At 41.3% G+C, this 20199-nt stretch overlaps 1 protein-coding gene across 3 annotated transcripts in view; it reads left to right on the top strand.

Annotated features, from left to right (window-relative positions):
- The first annotated feature begins 2917 nt into the window (after positions 1 to 2917).
- Positions 2918 to 20199, top strand: part of rbm33a (RNA binding motif protein 33a) — a 186907-nt gene continuing 169625 nt past the window's right edge. For all 3 annotated transcript variants that reach the window (XM_072254056.1, XM_072254057.1, XM_072254055.1), the window contains exons 1-3: positions 2918 to 3140; positions 11112 to 11190; positions 18275 to 18323. In XM_072254056.1, coding sequence (XP_072110157.1) covers positions 3122 to 3140; positions 11112 to 11190; positions 18275 to 18323 — 147 coding nt within the window. In that variant the 5' untranslated portion in view covers positions 2918 to 3121. The remainder of the gene's footprint in view (positions 3141 to 11111; positions 11191 to 18274; positions 18324 to 20199) is intronic.

Genomic DNA, 20199 nt, shown 5'->3' with positions numbered 1-20199 from the left:
AAAAACAATCAAACATTTATTAAACTCTGCTCAATATTTTAAAAAAATAAACAAACTAAAATCTTAACCAGAAGTAAACTGCTATGCGGCCAATTAACAAACAGTCACCCAGTACTAGTTCTTAAAGCGATAAATGCGAAAAGAGTTCTTAAAGTGGTAAATTCAAACACAGTTCTTAGAATGGTAAATTCGAAGGTCCAAGAGATTTATACAGTCAATTAGGAGAGACTTTCCTGAAGTAAAGAATTCCACAAAGACACGACGTCACTGCCAATCCCAGCCGGAACCTGCCTTGTCTGCAGGATTCATGACGACAGAAATAAAATGGTTTAAAGGCACTGACCTTTTTCCTCTGTAGACTAGACTAGATACTGCACAATCTTTTCTGCTGCTTTTAGCAGAGGTTATATCATACAGATCACTCTTACTTGAACGAATTCAATAATGGTCGATTCAATCCAAAACCACCAAACGACTCCTTCAAAAGTTCCTGTCTTCACTCTCCAATATTACTGAAAAGATACGTCAACAAATCTGGCAGCTGTTGGTGAAACTACCGGCCCAACACTTCTGTACCTTATAATAGAAAGTAAAACTCCATTTTAAAACGATACTGCGTCATGAGATTAATAAGCAGTGTAGCGGAGTATCTGACTGATGATCTAACTGAAAACTAACTGCGTCACCGGGGTCTACACTTATATACCTGGTGAGAAAAGGTCATCACGTGACCTCACATCGGTGAGAAAATTACATCAGGTGACCTCCAAAAGACCATTACATCATGCTCATCAGCTACCCAATTACATCATGGTCATAAGACAGTCACAATATATCCATGAGGTATGTAACACCTCCCTCCAAAAAAATTTTTTTTGGTCTTTTTAGGAACAAAATTTTAACAATTAACCATTTACAAAAAAAACAAATATAAATATATAAAATTTACAACATACACAATCTACACAGTATCATCATACAGCACCTTACAAACTAATATACAGTAGGAGTGTTACAAATGTTAAAATACCACCGCATAAAAAAATTTACATTGTACATTTAACATCTAGACAGACAGTGATCACATTATCTTTATCTTTAATATGAGTGATCAAAATATTATACTCCTGTAACATTAAACTCCAAGGGCATGTGTAGCACTTGTTCCGCTTACAAGGATAAGTGCCAGGAGGGAGATCAGTGGGGAGGGATGGGGGGGACGAATGGTCAAGGGAGTCGCGTAGGGAGCGATCCCTGAAAGGGGCTTCCCTTCCTCCACCATCATGAGGGAGATGGCCTCCTTTTTTAAAGAAAGGGGCTTCCCTTCCTCCACTATCAACTCAGCTCTCAAACGCATCTCCCCTATTTCACGCACATCTGCTCTCACTCCATCCTCCCGTCTCCCCACTAGGAATAGGGTTCCCCTGGTCCTCACCTACCACCCCACCAGCCTCCGGGTCCAACATATTACTCTCTGTAACTTCCGCCACCTCCAATGGGATCCCACCACTAAGCACATCTTTCCCTCCCCCCTCTCTGCTTTCCGCAGGGATCGCTCTCTACGTGACTCCCTACACATGCCCTTACACTTCCTCCCTTACCACCATTCAGGGCCCCAGACGGTCCTTCCAGGTGAGGCGACACTTCACCTGTGAGTCAGCTGCTCCTGATGTAGCCTTCTATATATTGGCGAGACCTGACGCAGTCTGGGAGATCGTTTTGCTGAACACCTACGCTCTGTCCGCCAGAGAAAGCAGGATCTCCCAGTGGCCACACTTTTTAATTCCACATCCCATGCCCATTCTGCTATGTCTATCTGTGGCCTCCTCTACTGTAAAGATGAAGCCACACTCAGGTTGGAGGAGCAACACCTTATATTCCATCTGGATAGCCTCCAACCTGATGGCATGAACATTGACTTATCTAACTTCCGCTAATGCCCCACCTCCCCCTCGTATCCCATCCGTTATTTATTTATATACACACATTCTTTCCCTCTCTCTCCTTTTTCTCCCTTTGTCTCTCTGACTATACCCCTTGCCCATCCTCTGGGTTCCCCTCCCCTCCTTTCCTTCTCCCTGGGCCTCCTGTCCCATGATCCTCTCATATCCCTTTTGCCAATCACCTGTCCAGCTCTTGGCTCCATCCCTCCCCCTCCTGTCTTTTCCTATCATTTTGGATCTCCCCCTCCCACTTTCAAATCTCTTACTAACTCTTCCTTCAGTTAGTCCTGACGAAGGGTCTCAGCCCGGAACGTCGACTGTACCTCTTCCTAGAGATGCTGCCTGGCCTGCTGCATTCACCAGCAACTTTGATGTGTACTGCTCTGAAGAGTATGCGCTCATACGTTCCAATTACATTACGACTTGCTCCATATAGTTAGATCAATAATATGTTAATTCGAGTCTGCAGTATATCAGATCAAAGTTATTCCATTTGTCGAGCAATTACAGAAAAAATGTAATTGTAAAAAACGCTTTGGAATACCTCTTGACGATAATGTATTAGTCAGAGATGATAATGTATCTTTTTCTTTAAAATAAACATAACCGATTATAGGCAATATTTAAAAAAGAATCCCAATGGCTAGAACATTTCATCTAACCCCGTACACGTAAAACTAAACTTTCCCACACTTCTATGAAGAGGTACAGTCGACGTTTCAGGCCGAGACCCTTCGTCAGGTCCCGACGGAGGGTCTCGGCCTGAAACGTCGACTGTACCTCTTCCTAGAGATGCTGCCTGGCCTGCTGCGTTCACCAGCAACTTTGATGTGTGTTGCTTGAATTTCCAGCATCTGCAGAATTCCTGTTGTTTTCTTTCCCACACTTAGTTACAACAGAATTTGTTGACTTCCGTAATGCCGGAATTTGTCGGTACGCATGCGCGGCAACGAAGTCAGTCTTCCAGTATTCCGTGATGCAATGGGGGGACGGCGCAAATCCGCCATGTTGTGATTTTCTCTCTGGAGAGAGACGTACCGGCGGGGGGGGGGAAATATTGAAAAAAAGAACGAACATATCAGTCCTGGCTTTCCTCTCGCTTGCTGACTTGGTGAAGCACGGATTCTGGTTAATGCATCACCGAGGGTAAATAGAAGAACAACGACGGTCCCCTCACGATGGCCTCCAATGCACAAGGTAACTGATGGCTAATGTTAGTGACAACATCACAGGCCAGAGTATTGTGGGGTCTTCGTGTAAGGTGAGACTCACGGTGACTGTGGAGAGTAAAACCTTTTTGCGGAAAAACACCGGTATCTGTCCTGTTTAGCCTGAGTGGCCTGTGGAAGGCGGCGGTCTCAGTTGTTTACAGTGCCGCGGGCTTTGTGATTTAATCGGTGCCCATCGCCACTTTCTCCCTGTGTGTCCGTGAGATTGGCGGGGGTGGGGGGTGGTGGAAGAGCGACTATGCTGCTATTTATGATTCGCTTTTTTACAGGAAATGTATTGAATAGTCGGCTACAGAACCCCCCCCCCCGATGGTTTTTTTTCCCGATCCCCAATCGTTTGAGTCGTTATTCAAAATAATTCCGAATACGAGTTTAACATGGCTGCCATCCCTGAGAGTTGCAAATAGTAGTCTGTCCAGGCTGTTGGTCCTTTGTGATTTATATTTTTATTGGCTTTTTATTCCTTTTGTTTGTTGTGCTTCAAACCTTGGGATCACATCTTTCCCTGGGTTTCAATTAATGATTCGTTTTTCGTGATTTTCCCCTTCATTGATACTTGCTGTCACTTGTGTTTGGTTTGGTTCTGTGACTTTATCATGACTTCCATTGTCACCATATTAACTGAAAGGAACCCTAATTATTAAGTGGAATGGTACAAGCAACTGTAGTCAGACAACAGTTCCTTTTGTCCCGATCTGATTCTATGGCGATTGTTAGATTTTGATCACCTAGAAATTCAGTAGTGATTTAATAAATTGCATATTTTTATTTTAACTTAATCACTTTTTCTTACTGTACTTGTATTGTACACCTGATCTTGATATGTGAATAATGAAGCACTTATGGAGCCACTTGCTTATATAAAAAACACACTATGGCCTAGTGTTTGGCAACTGAAATGATTTTAAGTATCCAGTAGTTCTGTAGAAAGGGAAACACTCCAGTCTTCCAGATATTGCAAAATGGAGCAAAAAAGAACCGCTTCTAGTATATTTTCTCGTTCATTTTATGTTGTCAGATCTTTTGACATGAACAGCATTCTTAAAAATTCCAACCTCCTGCTAAGGTGGTCATTGATAAGCTGGTATGTACTTGTGGTTCCAAATCTTAGCTGTGTCTTTTAGTTGAGAACAACATAATTAGAATGGGTGTCACTTGTTTCTGATTCCTCACATTTACATAGTTTGGTTATTTTAAACTATGGGTGGTTCAAATATTGGTTGTTCAAAAAGGTTATGATTTGTGTGATTTGCACATTGCACTAACAGCTGACAAAAGTTGAATATTTTAATCAGACCAAATGCTAATGGAAGTTAACATTTTTATAGTACACATATGTATTTTGTTCCTTTTTGGTGGTCCCTTGGTAGCATTTTTTGGCTTCTGCTCTCTCTTGCTCTGTGTGCAGTGGTGACCGGATTGAAATACAGGCTGGGCATCTTCTGCCGAAAACCATAGAAACTTATTGCACAGTGTCTTTTTGGATGCTGCTGTTCCTTTTTCAACAGACATGGGTAAAGAGTTCCCATCAATTGGTGAGGATGTTGAATTTTATCAAGCACAGTTTGAGGATGATTCTTAGTTTGGGGTTTAGATGTTTTAAAAGGAATAGGATGGGCGGTAGAAAAGGCGGGGAGTAGCATTACTGGTCAGAGATAGTACCATGGCTATAGAAAAGGAGGACGCTGCAGAGGGAGTGTCCACTGAGTCAGTGTGGGTGGAAGTCAGAAATAGGAAGCGATCAATCACTGTGCTGGGAGTAGTCTATAACCCCCCAAATAACCCTGGGGACACCGAGGAGCAGATAAGCAGGCAGATTTTAGAATGGTGCAGGAAATACAGGATTGTAGTTATGGGTGATTTCAACTTCCCTCATATTGACTGGTGCTTTCTGACTGCAAGGGGGATAGCTGGGGCTGAATTTGTCAGATGTGTTCAAGAAGGATTCCTGACACAGTATGTGGACCGGCTGACAAGAGGAGAGGCCATACTAGATCTAGTTCTGGCTAATGAACCTGGCCAGGTGGCGGACCTCTTGGTGGGGGAGCATTTTGGTGAGAGTGACCACGACTCTCTTAGCTTCAGCATAGCTATGGAAAAGGATGATAAAAACAGACAAAATGTGGAGGAGAAGATGGTGGCACGATGCAGCGCACGCGGTCTCTCTGGTGATGAATATCTGTTATCTGTCAAGTAGGATGCCGTGCACAATTCTGATTTGATGGAGGCAGATGTGAGAGCACGGAGGAACATCTGGTGAAACTTCTGAAATGCCTGTTTTGCTGCTGCAGCTACTGTGTGATCCAAAATCTCCAGAGGGGAAGGCCCCGAATCCTCGGCTATGCTTGTTGCTCGGCGGCCGGGGTGGGGTCGAAGCATTCGGCAGAGGTGGTGCTTGGTGTCGGAGGTTCGAAGTTTTCGGACGGACTCCGAGTCAGACTGTGGTCGGGTGCTTCCAGGATGCTGCATCAGCAAATTTGCTGCGCTGGAGGCTCATGGCAGGGAGAGTTTCTCCCTTCTACTGTCTGCGTGAGATATTGGGGCTATCAGGACTTTGAGACTTTTTTTTTTACCGTGCCCATGGTCTGCTCTATTCAAATTATGGTATTGCTTTGCACTGTATAACTATATGTTATAATTATGTGGTCTTTGTCAGTTTTAGTCTTGGTCTGTCTTGTGTTTCTATGATATCATACTGGAGGAACATTGTATCATTTTTTAATGCATGCATTTCTAAATGACAATAGATGAGGACTGAGTGTCCCCATAATCTGAAAAAAAAAAAATCTAAATGGGAAAGTGCTTAACTGGGAAGGGCTAGCTATGAAGGGATGAGGCAGGAGCTAGCGAGAGTAAATTGGAAACAGATGTTCAAGGGTGAAAGCACAGAAGTAATCTGGAGGAAGTTTAGGGACCACTTGTGCTGCTGGGTTCAGGATAGGTTTGTCCCACTGAGACAAGGAAAAAGTGGTAGGAAAAGGGAACCGTGTCTGACGAAACACGTTAGGCAACTCGTCAAGAGGAAGAAGGAAGCATATGTTAGATATAAGAAGTAGGAAGCAGGAGGGGCTCATGAGAAATATAGGGTAGCCAGGAAGGAGCTTAAGAAAGGACTTAAGAGAGCTCGAAGGGGACATGAGAAGGCCTTGGCATGTAGGATTAAGGAGAACCCAAGGTGTTTTATGTGTATGTGAAGAACAAGGATGACAAGAATGAAGTGGAGCCGTTAAGGGATAAAGAAGGCAACACGTGCCTGGATGTGGAGGAGGTTGGGGAGGTCCTAAATGAATACTTTGCTTCAGTATTCACAAGTGAAAAGGACCTTGATCAGGGTGAGGTTGAAATGGAATAGGTCTGTGTGTTGGACAATGTGGAGATAAAGAAGTGTTGGATCTTCTTAAAAACTTCAGGATTGATAAGTCCCCAGGACTGGACGTGATATACCCCAGGTTGCTGTGGGAAGTGAGAGAAGAGATTGCTGGAGCAGTAGCTATGATCTTTGAATCCTCTTTGGTTGCAGGGGAGGTGCTGGAGGATTGGAGAATGGCAAATGTAGTTCCCTTGTTTAAAAAAGGTAATAGGGAGAATCCTGGGAACTATAGACCGGTGAGTCTTACGTCGGTGGTCTGCAAACTATTGGAAAGGATTCTTAAGGATAGGATCTACAGTACGAGCATTTGGAGAAGTACAGTCTACTCAAGGCTAGTCAATATGGCTTTGTGAAGGGAAGGTCATGCCTCATGAGCCTAATTGAGTTTTTTGAAGAGGTAACAAAAGAAATTGATGAGGGTGGGGTGGTAGATGTGGTCTACATGGATTTTAGCAAGGCATTTGACAAGGTCCCCCACGAGAGACTCATCCAGAAAGTCATGAGGCATGGGATCAGTGGAACCTTGGCTGTTTGGATAAAAAATTGGCATACAGGAAGAAAGCAGAGGGTAGTAGTGGAAGGAAAGTATTCTGCCTGGAGGTGAGTGACTAGTGGAGTGCCGCAAGGATCTGTCCTGGGACCCCTGCTCTTTGTGATTTTTGTAAATGACCTGGATGAAGAGGTGGAAGGATGTGTGAGTAAGTTTGCGGATGACACGAGGATTGGAAGAGTTGTGGATGGAGCTGTAGGTTGTTGAAGATTACAAGAGGATATAGACAGGATGCAGAGTTGGGCAGAAAAGTGGCAGGTGGAGTTCAATCCGGCTAAGTGTGAGGTGATGCATTTTGGAAGGCCAAACCAGAAAGCTGAGTACAGGATTAATGGTCGGTTACTTAAGAGTGTGGATGAACAGAGGGACCTTGGGGTTCAAATCCATACATCCCTCAAGGTCGCTGCACAGGTTGATAGGATAGTTAAGAAGGCCTATGGGATGCTAGGCTTCATTAGTAGGGGGATTGAGTTCAAGAGTAGAGAGGTCATGTTGCAACTCTACAAATCTCTGGTGAGACCACACTTAGAGTATTGTGTTCAGTTCTGGTCACCTCATTATAAGAAGGATGTGGAAGCTATGGAGAGGGTGCAGAGGAGATTTACCAGGATGTTGCCAGGATTGGAAAACAAGTCTTATGAGGCAAGGTTAGCAGAACTGGGACTTTTCTCTTTGGAGCATAGAAGGATGAGAGGGAACTTGATAGAGGTCTAAAAGATTGAGAGGCATAGATAGGGTGGATAGCCAGTACCTGTTTCCCAGGGCATGAACAGCAAACACCAGAGGGCATATGTACAGAGTTAAGGGAGGGAAGTTTAGGGGAGACATCAGGGATAAGTTTTTTACACAGAGGGTTGTGGGTGCCTGGAATGACTTGCCAGAGATGGTTGTGGAGGCTAAAACATTAGGGGTATTTAAGAGCCTCTTGGACAGGCACATGGATGAAAGAAAAATAGAAGGTTATGGGGTAGTGTGGCCTTAGTACTTTTTTTTAGGAATATGAGTCAGCACAACATCGAGGGCCAAAGGGCCTGTACTGTGCTGTAGTATTCTAGTGCTTTGGCATAGCATTGTGTGCTGAAGCTTTTTTGTTCTCCTGTAAATCTTTTTTTTATGATGGAACAGTAACGCGTGTGTGTGTGTCCATCCATGTTTCCCAAGCTGGGTAGGCATCATCTCTGCTCAGTGTATGCTAGGTTTGAGGTTTTGGTCTCTGAACATTCCTTTCTCAGTTGGCAGAAGCTTGGCCTGGTGTACTAGAGGCAGTGGTGAATATCTGACTTTATTGAGAATGGCCAAGAATATAGAACATGTTCCAAGTTTTTCAGGGTCCTGCTATGCATCTGGATTGAGGGAGGAAGGATTGTTGTTATGCTTTGGAGGACTTGGATCTCACAAATTTGTGCTGGAGCTTCAGTGAATGAGTCAGTAAAGGCCTGGAGTTTATTCTTCAAATGTAAACTCAGACAAATGCTGTTTCTGAGCTGTCGATTGACTGAAATTGGAGTGTTTTTTCAGGAATGTAAGCGATGATTGGATGAAGGGTTTTTCATTTGCTGAAGAGTAGATAAACTCCACTCTTGCATGAAATGTTGCAGGTTGAGGGACGGTATTGCAGAGAGATAGTCTGCAAGGAGGGTTGGTGCAATACTTGACCCCACCCTGCACTGGGATTGGGTTTGTGGCTGATCATAGGTTAGACCCATGGCTTGCATGTTACTGTGCAGAAGACAGAAGCATTTAAGCAGATCAGTGGAGTCAGAGGCTTTTGCCAATTTCCACAGGGCCTTGTTGATCCGGAAGTCTACTTTAATGAGGAACTGTGAAGAGAGTTATGGGTTTTTGATCAGAAGAGAGCAGGTCGAAGATGTTGGAATTGTTGAATCGCTGGTGCAAGGTGTTCTTGAATTGAAATTGTTTCCAAATGTGTAAGAGAGAATGGAGGGAGTGGGTGGCACATCTATTGGCATTAGAAGGCTGAAGCTTCAGTTCATCAGAAAACTTAAAGATTGATAATTGGTGGAAAAGACAGAAAATTTCAGCCAATAACGCATGGTTGGATGCATGTCCAACCCATGTGTGGTTTAAACATACAAAGACCCATTCAAAATCATGTCCAAGAGCTTATACAGGATCACCAGTTAGAGCTCACTGGAAAGAGCATGTCAAAGATTTTTACTCTAGACTTAATCCTGGATGCCTTCATACAGTATGTTAACGATAAGAATTATCATTTTCCTCAGCCTGGAAAGGGGGTAGAAAAGGTCATCCAATAGCTGAAAATTGTGAGGAGCAGCGGCACATGGCTTTCTTGTATATCTGTACTTGGATAAAAACAATAAACCATAGGGTCTTCAGGAATAATCATTGAGAGTTATTAAATTTTAAAAAACATTAAATTAAATGTCAAAAAATTAAGAACCTCACTGCAACCTCCAAAGTTTCAGTGCTTAAAAATGTTCAGGTTGGCTCCAATCTAGATTATTTCTAAGATTTATAGATATTTGAATAAAAAAATACGCAAAGCAGTGTTTAGAAATGTTCTTGTGGAAGGTAAGTATAATTAATGTTCTTTAACTTCAGAAGAGTGATTTCTTAAAATAATTGAAAGACCTGCAATCAATCGTTAAAATATCTCCATGAATATCACCGTGTCCAGGAAAACGGAAATAGTAATACTCCATATTCATGTGCTTTAATCTTCATTTCACCATTGCTCCTTTCACTCCATTCAAGTTCAAACATCAGATTCATTTATCTTTTCACTTGGAAGGAGGATCCAGGATTGCACCGGAACTCCTGGATGTGTTATTGACCAGTGAAGAGAAACTGTTAGCATGTCAAATGTAAATATTTTTAAATGAAAAGTCATAATCAATTCCATTAGAGGATGGTGATAAGATAGCTTTGATTTAAATCCCTCTACTTAGGCAGGTTTTATTTCAGCTATGCTCTTGAGAAAGCAGGGCTTAAAATCCAACCTTTTTGGTTCGTCAGTTGTGCGCATACAATCTTTGATATTTGATGCTGAATTTAAGTTCTCCCTTAATCATCGGTTGTAGGTGATGTATAAATGTGCCAAATCCTGATTTAATGTTAATTTAATCTATGTTGCCTCTTTAAAATTTCTTCACTGCTGTTTTAAAATGTGGGATTTGGCAGAAATATATAGTTTAAGTAGAAAGTAAGAATAGTTCACAAAGGTGTTAGCTCTGAATGGTGTTGAATGTCTCAAGTTCAGGTTCATTGTGATGGACGTACAAGTAATAAATGCCAAGAACATTAGCTTTTAACAGCAGCAGCAGTGCATCACAAAAATAACAAACATAAATTACGTAAATTATACATAGCTTATGCAATAAAATAAAAAATAACATTAGTCATTATTGCAAGTTGAGGCAAATATAGTCTGAGGTAGAATTAGTGTTTTTAATGTTGGTTCAAGAATCTGATGCCAGTGGGAAGAAGGTGCTGTTTAACCTCTGTGTGGGTTTTCAGACCTCTGGCCTGATGGCAACAATGAGAAGAGGGTATGGCCCAAATGGTGGGAGACCTTAATGATGGATGTTGTCTTCTTGAGACGTCACTTGTTACAGATATCCTCGATGGTGAGAGCTGCCCGTGTGATGAAACTGTCCAAGTCCAGCACTCTCTGTACCCTCTTGCACTTTTGTGCAGTGGAGTTGTGATGTATCCAATATATCATCATTCAAAGGAATTGAATTTTCATACCTTGTTTGATTTCAGTGAATTGTACACTTGTTTTCATTCAGTTTGTGTTTGACCTGACATGAAGAGGGCATCTATCATGCAATGAAGAATTAAATACTTGTAACTTCTGCTTTACTGATCATTGCATACTATAACCATTTAAGGTACACATGTCATGAACTTTAGAATCATAGGTCAAAGGTTTTCAAATTATCTTTTTTTTTATCGTTATGGTCTATTTGTTCAAGTGGTTGCTTTTCTAGATAGTGACTTGTGTTTAGTAACCTATATATTTGTATTGTTTTTAGAAGATGAATTTGACCAAGTTGATAAACCAGGTTCTGAAAGATTTCGGAGGAGACGACCAGCCAATGAAGAATGGGACAGGTAGTTAAAGCGTTTGATTCTTATAATTTTTAAAATTCTACATTGTATTCTTTCAAGTGAAACCATACTTGCATTTATATTATAGCTTTCATCATGTCAGAATATCTGGTTTAGGTAGTGCAAGGATTGGGATACTTCTGTAGACATGTTTTGGGAGAAGGTAAAGTTGAAAATGAGCTCTGAGCCCTAAATCTTTCAGAGTGGTTGCAATGCTTTTCCTAGCCCATCCAATTCCTGTCTTCACAGACTCTCCACACCTAGTGGATTCACAGCTACAGTTATACCATGTTTTTGCAGTAAGTGGCTGGAGAGTGTTTGTTCCAGGTTCCCAACACAGCAGTGCTGCCAGTAAATCAATGTGATAATGACTCCTATGACTGCTCCTTCCTGAGTACAGTGTATCAGTGAATGTAAACGAGTTTGCTAGAAACAAAGCTTAAATTGAAATGGAAAATATAGCGTTATTACCAGTATATTTTGGTACAATCTTCAGGTTGTGGTCAAAGAATATGCAACCAGAAGGAAGATTAGTCAGTCTGCCTTTCGTGCCAATGACTGTGATACATCTTCCTGATAGACTGAATGCCTTCTATGCACAGATTAACACAATGGATGATGTAACATCAAGGAACTCTCCCTTTCCCACTGAGGAACAGCACCCTGTCTGGCTGCAGCCGAGGTGAGGACAATTCTAGCCAGGGTCAACCCACGCAAAGCTGCAGGGCCAGACAACATACCTGCTCAGTTGCTGAGGGATTTTGCAACTGAGCTAACAGAGGTCTTAGCTATGATATTTCTTTGCAGTAGAACACTGTCCCTGTAGGCTTCAAGGTACCTGCCATCTTTCCAGTGTCCAAAAGGACTGGAACTGGTCTGAATGATTACCACCCAGTGGCTTTGACCTCGACAATCATGAACTGCTTTAAGTGGCTGGTAATGGATTGTATAAAATCCCATTTTCCAACTACTTTGGATCCCTACCAGTTTGCCAACCACTCAAATCAGTCCACTGGTAATGGTCCTCCATTCTGTCCTGTCTCATCTAGCTAACAATAACTCATATGCTTGTCTGTTGTTCATCGACTTTAGCTCAGTATTTAACAGGATCATCTCTCAGAGGCTGGTGGGTAAGCTGACCATTTTTAAAAATAATTGTTCTGATTGTTGATGTAGCCAGTTTCAAAGAGGCGCCAACATTAATCTGACGCTCACCAGCTTCCAAATGCCGTATCACTTGCAGTTTCACATCCACGCTGATGCTTTTTGTAGACACTTTAGAAGTACTACTTTCACTGGAAGTTGTAGGCTGTTTTCCAGACATTATGGGTGACTAAATGGAATAAATTGGCGAGGGAGCAAGACCGCTTACACACACTGGGGAGGCAAAGTGTGAACTAATATGTGATTGCATAAGAATGGCTCAGAGCATATGTAAAGTGCTCTTATTGGCTGATTGAATGTTTACTGTAATAGTGGTTGCTCTTGAGAAGTTTTAAGTGTTTAGAATTAATTTTTGTCATTTAAAAAAATTTCAATAAAGAAATAGCTGGGTTGTAATGAACCAGTGCTATGTGGGGTCTGAGTGAGTATGTGTGTGTGTGTATATAATAAAAAAAAAGTAGTGAGGTAGTGTTCATGGGTTCAATGTCCATTTTGAAATTGGACGGCAGAGGGGAAGAAGCTGTTTCTGAATCGCTGAGTGTGTGCCTGCAGGCTTCTGTACCTTCTTCCCGATGGTAACAATGTTAATGGGACATGTCCTGGATGGTGGAGATCCTTGACGATGGATGCTGTCTTCCTAAGGCACCACTCCTTGAAGATGTCTTGGATACTACAAAGGCTGGTACCTATGATAGAGCTGACTAATTTCACAAGTTTCTGCAACTTATTTCAATCTTTTGCAGTAGCTCCCTCCCCATACCAGACAGTGTTGCAGCCAGTCAGAATGCTCTGTATGTTACATTTATAGATGTTTTCGAGGTGTTTCAGTTGACAAACCAAATTGCCTCAAATTCCAAATGACATATAGCCACTGTCTTGCCGTCTTTATAGCTGTATCAACATTGCGTCCAGGTTAAGTCCTCAGAGATATTGACACCAAGGAACTTAAAAAAAAAATTTAAAAATTGTTTACTCTGTCCACTTCTGATCCGTCCATGAGGATTGTTTTTTTTATTCCTTCGTCTTATCCTTCCTGAAGTCCACTATCAGCTGTTTGGTCTTGATGATGTTGAGTTCAAGGTTGTTGCTGCGGCTCCACCCAACTAACTGGTATACCTTGCTCTTGTAGGCCCTTTGGTCATCATCTGAAATTCTGCCAACAAAGGTTGTATCATCAACAAATTTATAGATGTTCTTTGAGTTATGTCTAGCCATGCATTCATGGGTGTAGAGAGAGCAGAGCAGTGGGCTAAACACACATCCCTGTGGTGTGCCAGTGTTAATTGTCAGCAAAGTAGAGATGGTATTTCCAGTCTGCATAGATTGTGGTCTTCTGGTTAGGAAGTCAAGCAGAGTGAGGTACAGAAGCCTAGGTTCTGCAGCTTTTTGATCAGAACTGTAGGAATGATACCATTAAATGCTGAGTTATAGTCAACAAACAGCATCCTGACATGGGTATTTGCATTGTCCAGGTGATCCAAGGCTGCGTGGAGAGCCATTGAGATCTTGTCTGTTGTAGACTGATTGTGGTGATAGATAAAATGCAGTAGGTTCAGGTCCTTCCTGAGACAGGTGTTGATTCTAGCCATGACTAATCTCTCAAAGCATTTACTAGGAGCATTATGTATGAAGGGCCTAAAGCATTATTGAGGATCCCTACCATCCATCCCACAATCTCTTTGACCCGCTATCATCAGGAATGAGGTACAGAAGCATCAGACTAGGACTACCAGATTGGATAACAGCTTCCTTCCTCAGTCTGAGAGACTGTCATCCTGTCACCACCGAGGTCTTGTCCCTAGGCAGTGAATTGTTTACTGTTTACTTGCACTGTGCACTACGTGCATTTTGAATTATTATTAACTTATTAGTTGTAATATTTGTCTTATGTGCTGTGTGTGGTATGTTTGTGGGTGCACTGTGGTCCTCAACCATTGTTTGATTTGGTTTTTATATATAGTCTATTGACAATAAACTTGAACTTAAAGTTGAAGGCAAAGAGGAATAAAACTTAAGCAAATCAATGAAGAAGGAGATTGCAGGTCAAGAGTGAGAAAAGAACAACCCAAAAGCAATAAATGACAGGCAAGGATCATTTTGGACAGGTGGTCTTCAAAATAAGTGCTCACAGCAAAATTAAGAAATAGCAGAGCGAAGCTTTATTTGCAAGCTAAAGTTTATCAACAGTGTTTTGGGATGTTTGACTTCAGAAGCAAAGATGGTAATTCAAAAAGTTTCTTGATCCAAAGCTATTGCTGTGTCTTTTTTTTATGTGCAGGTGCAGTAGTAATGTCCTATTTTTACTTTTTGCTTAAAGGTGGTACTTGTGTTTTTAAAATTTGAAATGATGTTCATGTTGCAGAACTTGTATGAGACAAAGAATTTGCACTAATTATGGGAATACAATTGTAGTTATGTTGCATGTTGGTCCATAGACCCTAGATGAAACTGACATTTTAATTTATTACACTATGATGTAATTATTAGAAGTTATTGACAATTTAGATCTATTACATATCATGTGAAATTGATTTACTCAATTTTTCGGATGACAGAAGTATAATGAGAAAAGTATGATGGGTCTGTTGACATATTGACAAAAATTTTACTGGTTTAGATTGCTTGTTTCTATTTTTGACCTCAACCAAGATAATTTTTGCATAAAACCTATCACAATCAAATTCCACCAAGCTAGATTCTTTTTATGATAAAACAAATTACTGAGCACAGCAAAGAAAGTTTCAATACATTGTTTTGGCTTCAGTGTGTTTCATATTGATCTGCCTTTGTAAATTTTATAATAACGTTAATTTCAGTTGTGCAATCAATGCACTTTAACACTTTTATCTGCAGCCAAACTGAGGTTTGCAGTTCCAGGCTGACTATGATGTCAGGTTCAGTGGACAAAATTTTTGTAAGTATCAGTAAAATGAAATGCTGGATAAACTCATGTTTATACAGTAGAATGGAAAGAAAGATGTACAAGTAAAAAATTTGTGGTTGGAATAGATGGTGTATCACCAGACGGAGAAACAGCAGTGTTTGAGCTCCTAGCTGGTGTGCTGCAAGGAGACACTCTGGCACTCTATATCTTTATAATCGTCCTTGATTACGCTCTGCGTCAAGCTACCAAGGATCATGACGAGCTTGGTTTTACCATAAAACCAGGGCAAACCAAAAGGATCAGATCAGTTACACTCACAGATCTCAATTTTGCAGATGTCATAGTCCTGCTCTCTGACCAGATGGAGGAAGCACCGCAGCTACTGACAAAAGTGGAAATTGAGTGCAATAAAGTTGGACTTCACCTAAACGCTAAAAAGACAGAGTATGTGGCGTTTAACTGCGACGAAGGTACTCTCAAGACCGTAGAGAATGATACCATTAAGAAAGTCTTTTGACTACAAGTACCTCAGGTCAAGAATGAAGAAGTTCGAAGAAGGACATAAATATGCGGAAGGCGCTGGCTATGAGCGACATGAAGGAAATCTGGAAGTCGAACCTGACCAGAGGGCTTAAAAATAGGATTTTCATAGCAGTCATAGAGTCCATTCTCACGTATGGATGTGAGACGTGGACACTCACCAAGACGATGCGGACGTCTCTAGATGGTTGCTATACACGAGTGCTCCGGATGGCTCTTGGTGTGAGTTGACAACAGCCGATGATGAGTATTGAGCTCTATAACAACCTACGGATGCTCTCTACTAAAATCGAGGGGAGAAGACTGCAACTAGCGGGGCACTGTCTATGCCACCCTGAGCTACCTGCCAGCCTAGTCATCATATGGGAGCCCAAGCACGGGAGGATGAACCCTGGGCGCCCTCCCAAGACTATGGTCGACACGCTCCTAGAAGACAGCAGCGCGGCTAATGTAGAAGAACTGAACACATTGATGAGGAAGAGGGAGAAGTGGAGAGTCCGTCATCGTGCCCGACGCCGGCCCCCTAGGCCTGAGTCGATGTAATAGTAGTGATCGGGTGGTGATTCTATCATTTTTGTCAAACACATAAATTGGGTTGAAAATGGCATGCACACAAGTATTTGATCAGCAAGTGGGTTTATCAGAAATCTGAGGATACCTTTCATACAATACTCTTTAATGCTGAAAGAGGCTACTAATGTAAAAGGCCAATGTTTTATTTTCTTCATAGTTTAAAAAAATATTGGTCAAGTTAGATTTCAAAAGTCATGATAAGGTTATAGAAATTCAATGGAAAAACAAGATGGCTTGGGAGAGCAATGGAAGAAGTGAATTCAATGTGACGTGCTCAATTCAAGAACCCTTTTTTAATAGGACTTGATCTGCAACTTTATATCTCCATTGTTTCAAGATCGTGAAATTTTGTTGATAGATGTGGTTCCAACTCAATTCCTTCCCTAGTGGTCTCCAAAAGTGTATGATATAGGAGGTACTTGCAACCTTTTACAATCTTTGGCTCAGTTTATTTTTCATATTCATTTATCGCCAAGTGCCAGAAGCATTTTTCGGTGTGGAAAACTTCATACAAGTCTTTACCACTATTGTATTAGGAAACCAAAATTATATATAAACCAATTAGACTCTGAATTGCTTCCAGTAAAGTATGATACTTGTCAATGCACCAAAAAGAGAACGTGCTGGAGATATTTATCATGCCAGGCAGTATCTTTGGCTAGGGAAAAATCAGGTTGGTGACCTTTTATCAGAACTGTCAGAACATGAAAACTAAAATATTTTAAGTGGGTAAGAATGCCATCCTTGTAGCAACCTTACAGACAATCCATGATGAAGGTCTGGTTGGATATACAAGTCAACTTAATGTGGTTGCTGATTTAGAGCTATAGAGTCACTGATTCAAATTAGTTTTGTTTTACTGGGTCTCATCGAGCTCTGAGCAAGGCCTTTTTAAAAAAAATTGAAATGATTGCAAAATGTGCAGACTTCGCCTATTCGATATTTTTAGATATCACTCAGCAATTCACATAGCAAAACCGCCAGTCTTCAAATTAGGCTTGGTGAAATGAAACAGGTATGCTTTGACTATTTAAAAAATATATGCTTTGTTGAAAGAGAATATCTTGAATTTTGTAAGAGACATTGCTGCTAATGCTTCATCCCAGGATCTGGGATTCGTTCAGTCATTATATTCACTATGGTGCACTCTTGGCTGTTTAACTCTCATACCTTCCTAAAATGCTGTAAATATCCTAATAAGCACCAAGTCATTTTCAGACCAGTGTCTCTGTTCATAGAATTACCTTGGCTTCTGCTCAAGAATGGGAGATACATTTTTTTAAGCCTGCTGCAATTTCTTTCAGATATGAAAACCTCCGTTATTACTCTTCTAGTTCTGTCTTCTGAGAATTCCCCTTTCCTTTCAACTCTAAATAGTTCCCCCTTCTGTAATTGCCCATTTAAGGTCCAGAATTCTTTTACTGAACCATACAACTTTTATGTCATCTATTACAGCACTTCTTAAAATGTAGGTCAGGATTGTCCAAATAGTTTCCTTCATATTAGCATTGGCTTTTGTCTGATTGTTCCTGTGAGGCACAATGGAATCCCTATTATATTAAAACGAGCTATAACAATGCAGTATTAACTGGATCTAAAATGGATAACGTTCACTTCTCCCATGCATTAATTTTGTGTGTGCAAATAATTCATTTCGAGAGTATCTTTTTGTAATGAATGTATAATCTGAATTGTCATTTTTAGACTAATATACGGTTTGCTTAATGTGTAAATCTCTGTGGTGTATTTGAATGTCCAGATAATTCTTGAATTTATCATTTTCTAATGTAAGTCAAATCAACAAATTAATTATTTAAATACTGTTCTGTTAATGTATTAAATAATTTTCAACTGTAATGTACATTTGCATAACTTTTGCAGCACCAGTCAGTAATTGAAATTATCTACCATTACCATGTCTTACAGTGATCTTGAAGATGATTTGCTCAGTGATGACTGGGGGTTGAGCAAAAAGGTAAGACAAACAAAATTTATTGTATTTATTCTTTGGAACTTGTGATCAGTTATGAGTAGTTCTCATATTTTTTTAATGCTGGAAACCACTAGCAGGTGCTAATGTTTTGTGCTGGAAACTACTAACAACTGTCAACTCCTGATCTATCTCTTAATTTTTAAAAAGCATAGCTGCAGAAACTTGCATCCTGAGAAACATTGAAACTTGACCAGCCATTTTCCTTCTGTAGTTAACAAGAGCAGGTGCAGAAACTGGAGATAAAATGGCAAGAAACCTACACTTTGGCTCCCAAATCCTTGGCAGAATCTATCGCAGCGGTTCCCAACCTCTTTTATGCCTTAAGCAATAGCATTAAGCAAGGGGTCTGCGGACCTCAGGTTGGGAACCTCTGATCCATCAGGTTCAAGTCAGGAAGGAAGAGGGATTCTGATTATCATGCTAAATGCAGCCTCAGCAAAACTTGAGCTTGTTACTATACCAAAGGAACTTGCTTTCTTGAGCAGCAGTCTAACTGCTACCTTAAATATTTATCTTTTCCACCATGGTCACACTGTGGCTTTGTTTTGCACCATTATTTGATACACTAGCATTGTATCACCGGTTCTTTACTGCCACAAGGGAGTCTAGGAGGTTGCAGCAAGGAATCTAGTCCTTTGACCTACCCATGTCCATGCCACTCATCATTTACAGCAATCATACATGCATTTGATTTTCTTCACGGTCCTCTCAGCCACCACCAGGCTCTTGCCTGCTGACAAACTAGGGGTAATTTAGAGTGGCCCATCATGGCTTTGGGATGTGGGAGGAAACTCTGGCTCCAAGAGGAAAATGCAAACCACAGGCAGAGCATGCAAGCTCCACACAGACAACGCTGGTGATCAGTTCAGTCTTTTTTTCCAGGGTGGAAATAGCAAATACTAGAGGGCAAAGATTAAAGGTGAGAGGAAGAAAATTTAAATGAGATGTATAAGGTAATTTCTGCTTTTACACTGCGTGATAGGTGCTTGGAACACACTACGAAGGGAAGTGGTGGAAGTAGATACAGTAGTGAAGTTTAAGAGGCATGTAGACAGGCACATGAATTGGCAGCGATTGGAGGAACATAGAGTATGTGCAGGTACCTGCATAGTTTATCATGTTTGTCCTAGGCCGAAAGGCTTGTCATACATTCCGTGTACTTCTACAATAGCATAGGAGTGCTTTCAAGCTGCAGTGGGAACAAAATTACCAAATCGAGGAAGTTGCATGGAGATAAGTATTTTAGTCATAGTCATACTTTATAGATCCCGGGGGAAATTGGTTTTTGTTACAGTTGCACCATAAATAATAAATAGTAATAAAACCATAAATAGTTAAATGGTAATATGTAAATTACGCCAGGAAATAAGTCCAGGACCAGCCTATTGGCTCAGGGTGTCTGACCCTCCAAGGGGGGAGTTGTAAAGTTTGATGGCCACAGGCAGGAATGACTTCCTATGACGCTCTGTGTTGCATCTTGGTGGAATGAGTCTCTGGTTGAATGTACTCCTGTGCCCAACCAGTACATTATGTAGTGGATGGGAGACATTGTCCAAGATGGCATGCAACTTGGACACCTTCCTCTTTTCAGACACCACTGTCAGAGAGTCTAGTTCCATCCCCACAACATCAGTGGCCCTACGAATGAGTTTGTTGATTCTGTTGGTGTCTGCTACCCTCAGCCTGCTGCCCCAGCACACAACAGCAAACATGATAGTACTGGCCACCACAGACTCGTAGAACATCCTCAGCTTCGTCCGGCAGATGTTAAAGGACCTCAGTCTCCTCAGGAAATAGAGACGGCTCTGACCTTCCTTGTAGACAGCCTCACTGTTCTTTGACCAGTCCAGTTTATTGT

Source organism: Mobula birostris, chromosome 3, assembly GCF_030028105.1.
Source record: "Mobula birostris isolate sMobBir1 chromosome 3, sMobBir1.hap1, whole genome shotgun sequence".
NCBI classification, from domain to species: domain Eukaryota; kingdom Metazoa; phylum Chordata; class Chondrichthyes; order Myliobatiformes; family Myliobatidae; genus Mobula; species Mobula birostris.
Note: the sequence above shows the minus strand (reverse complement) of the source record. Positions and strands in the feature narration are given on the sequence as shown.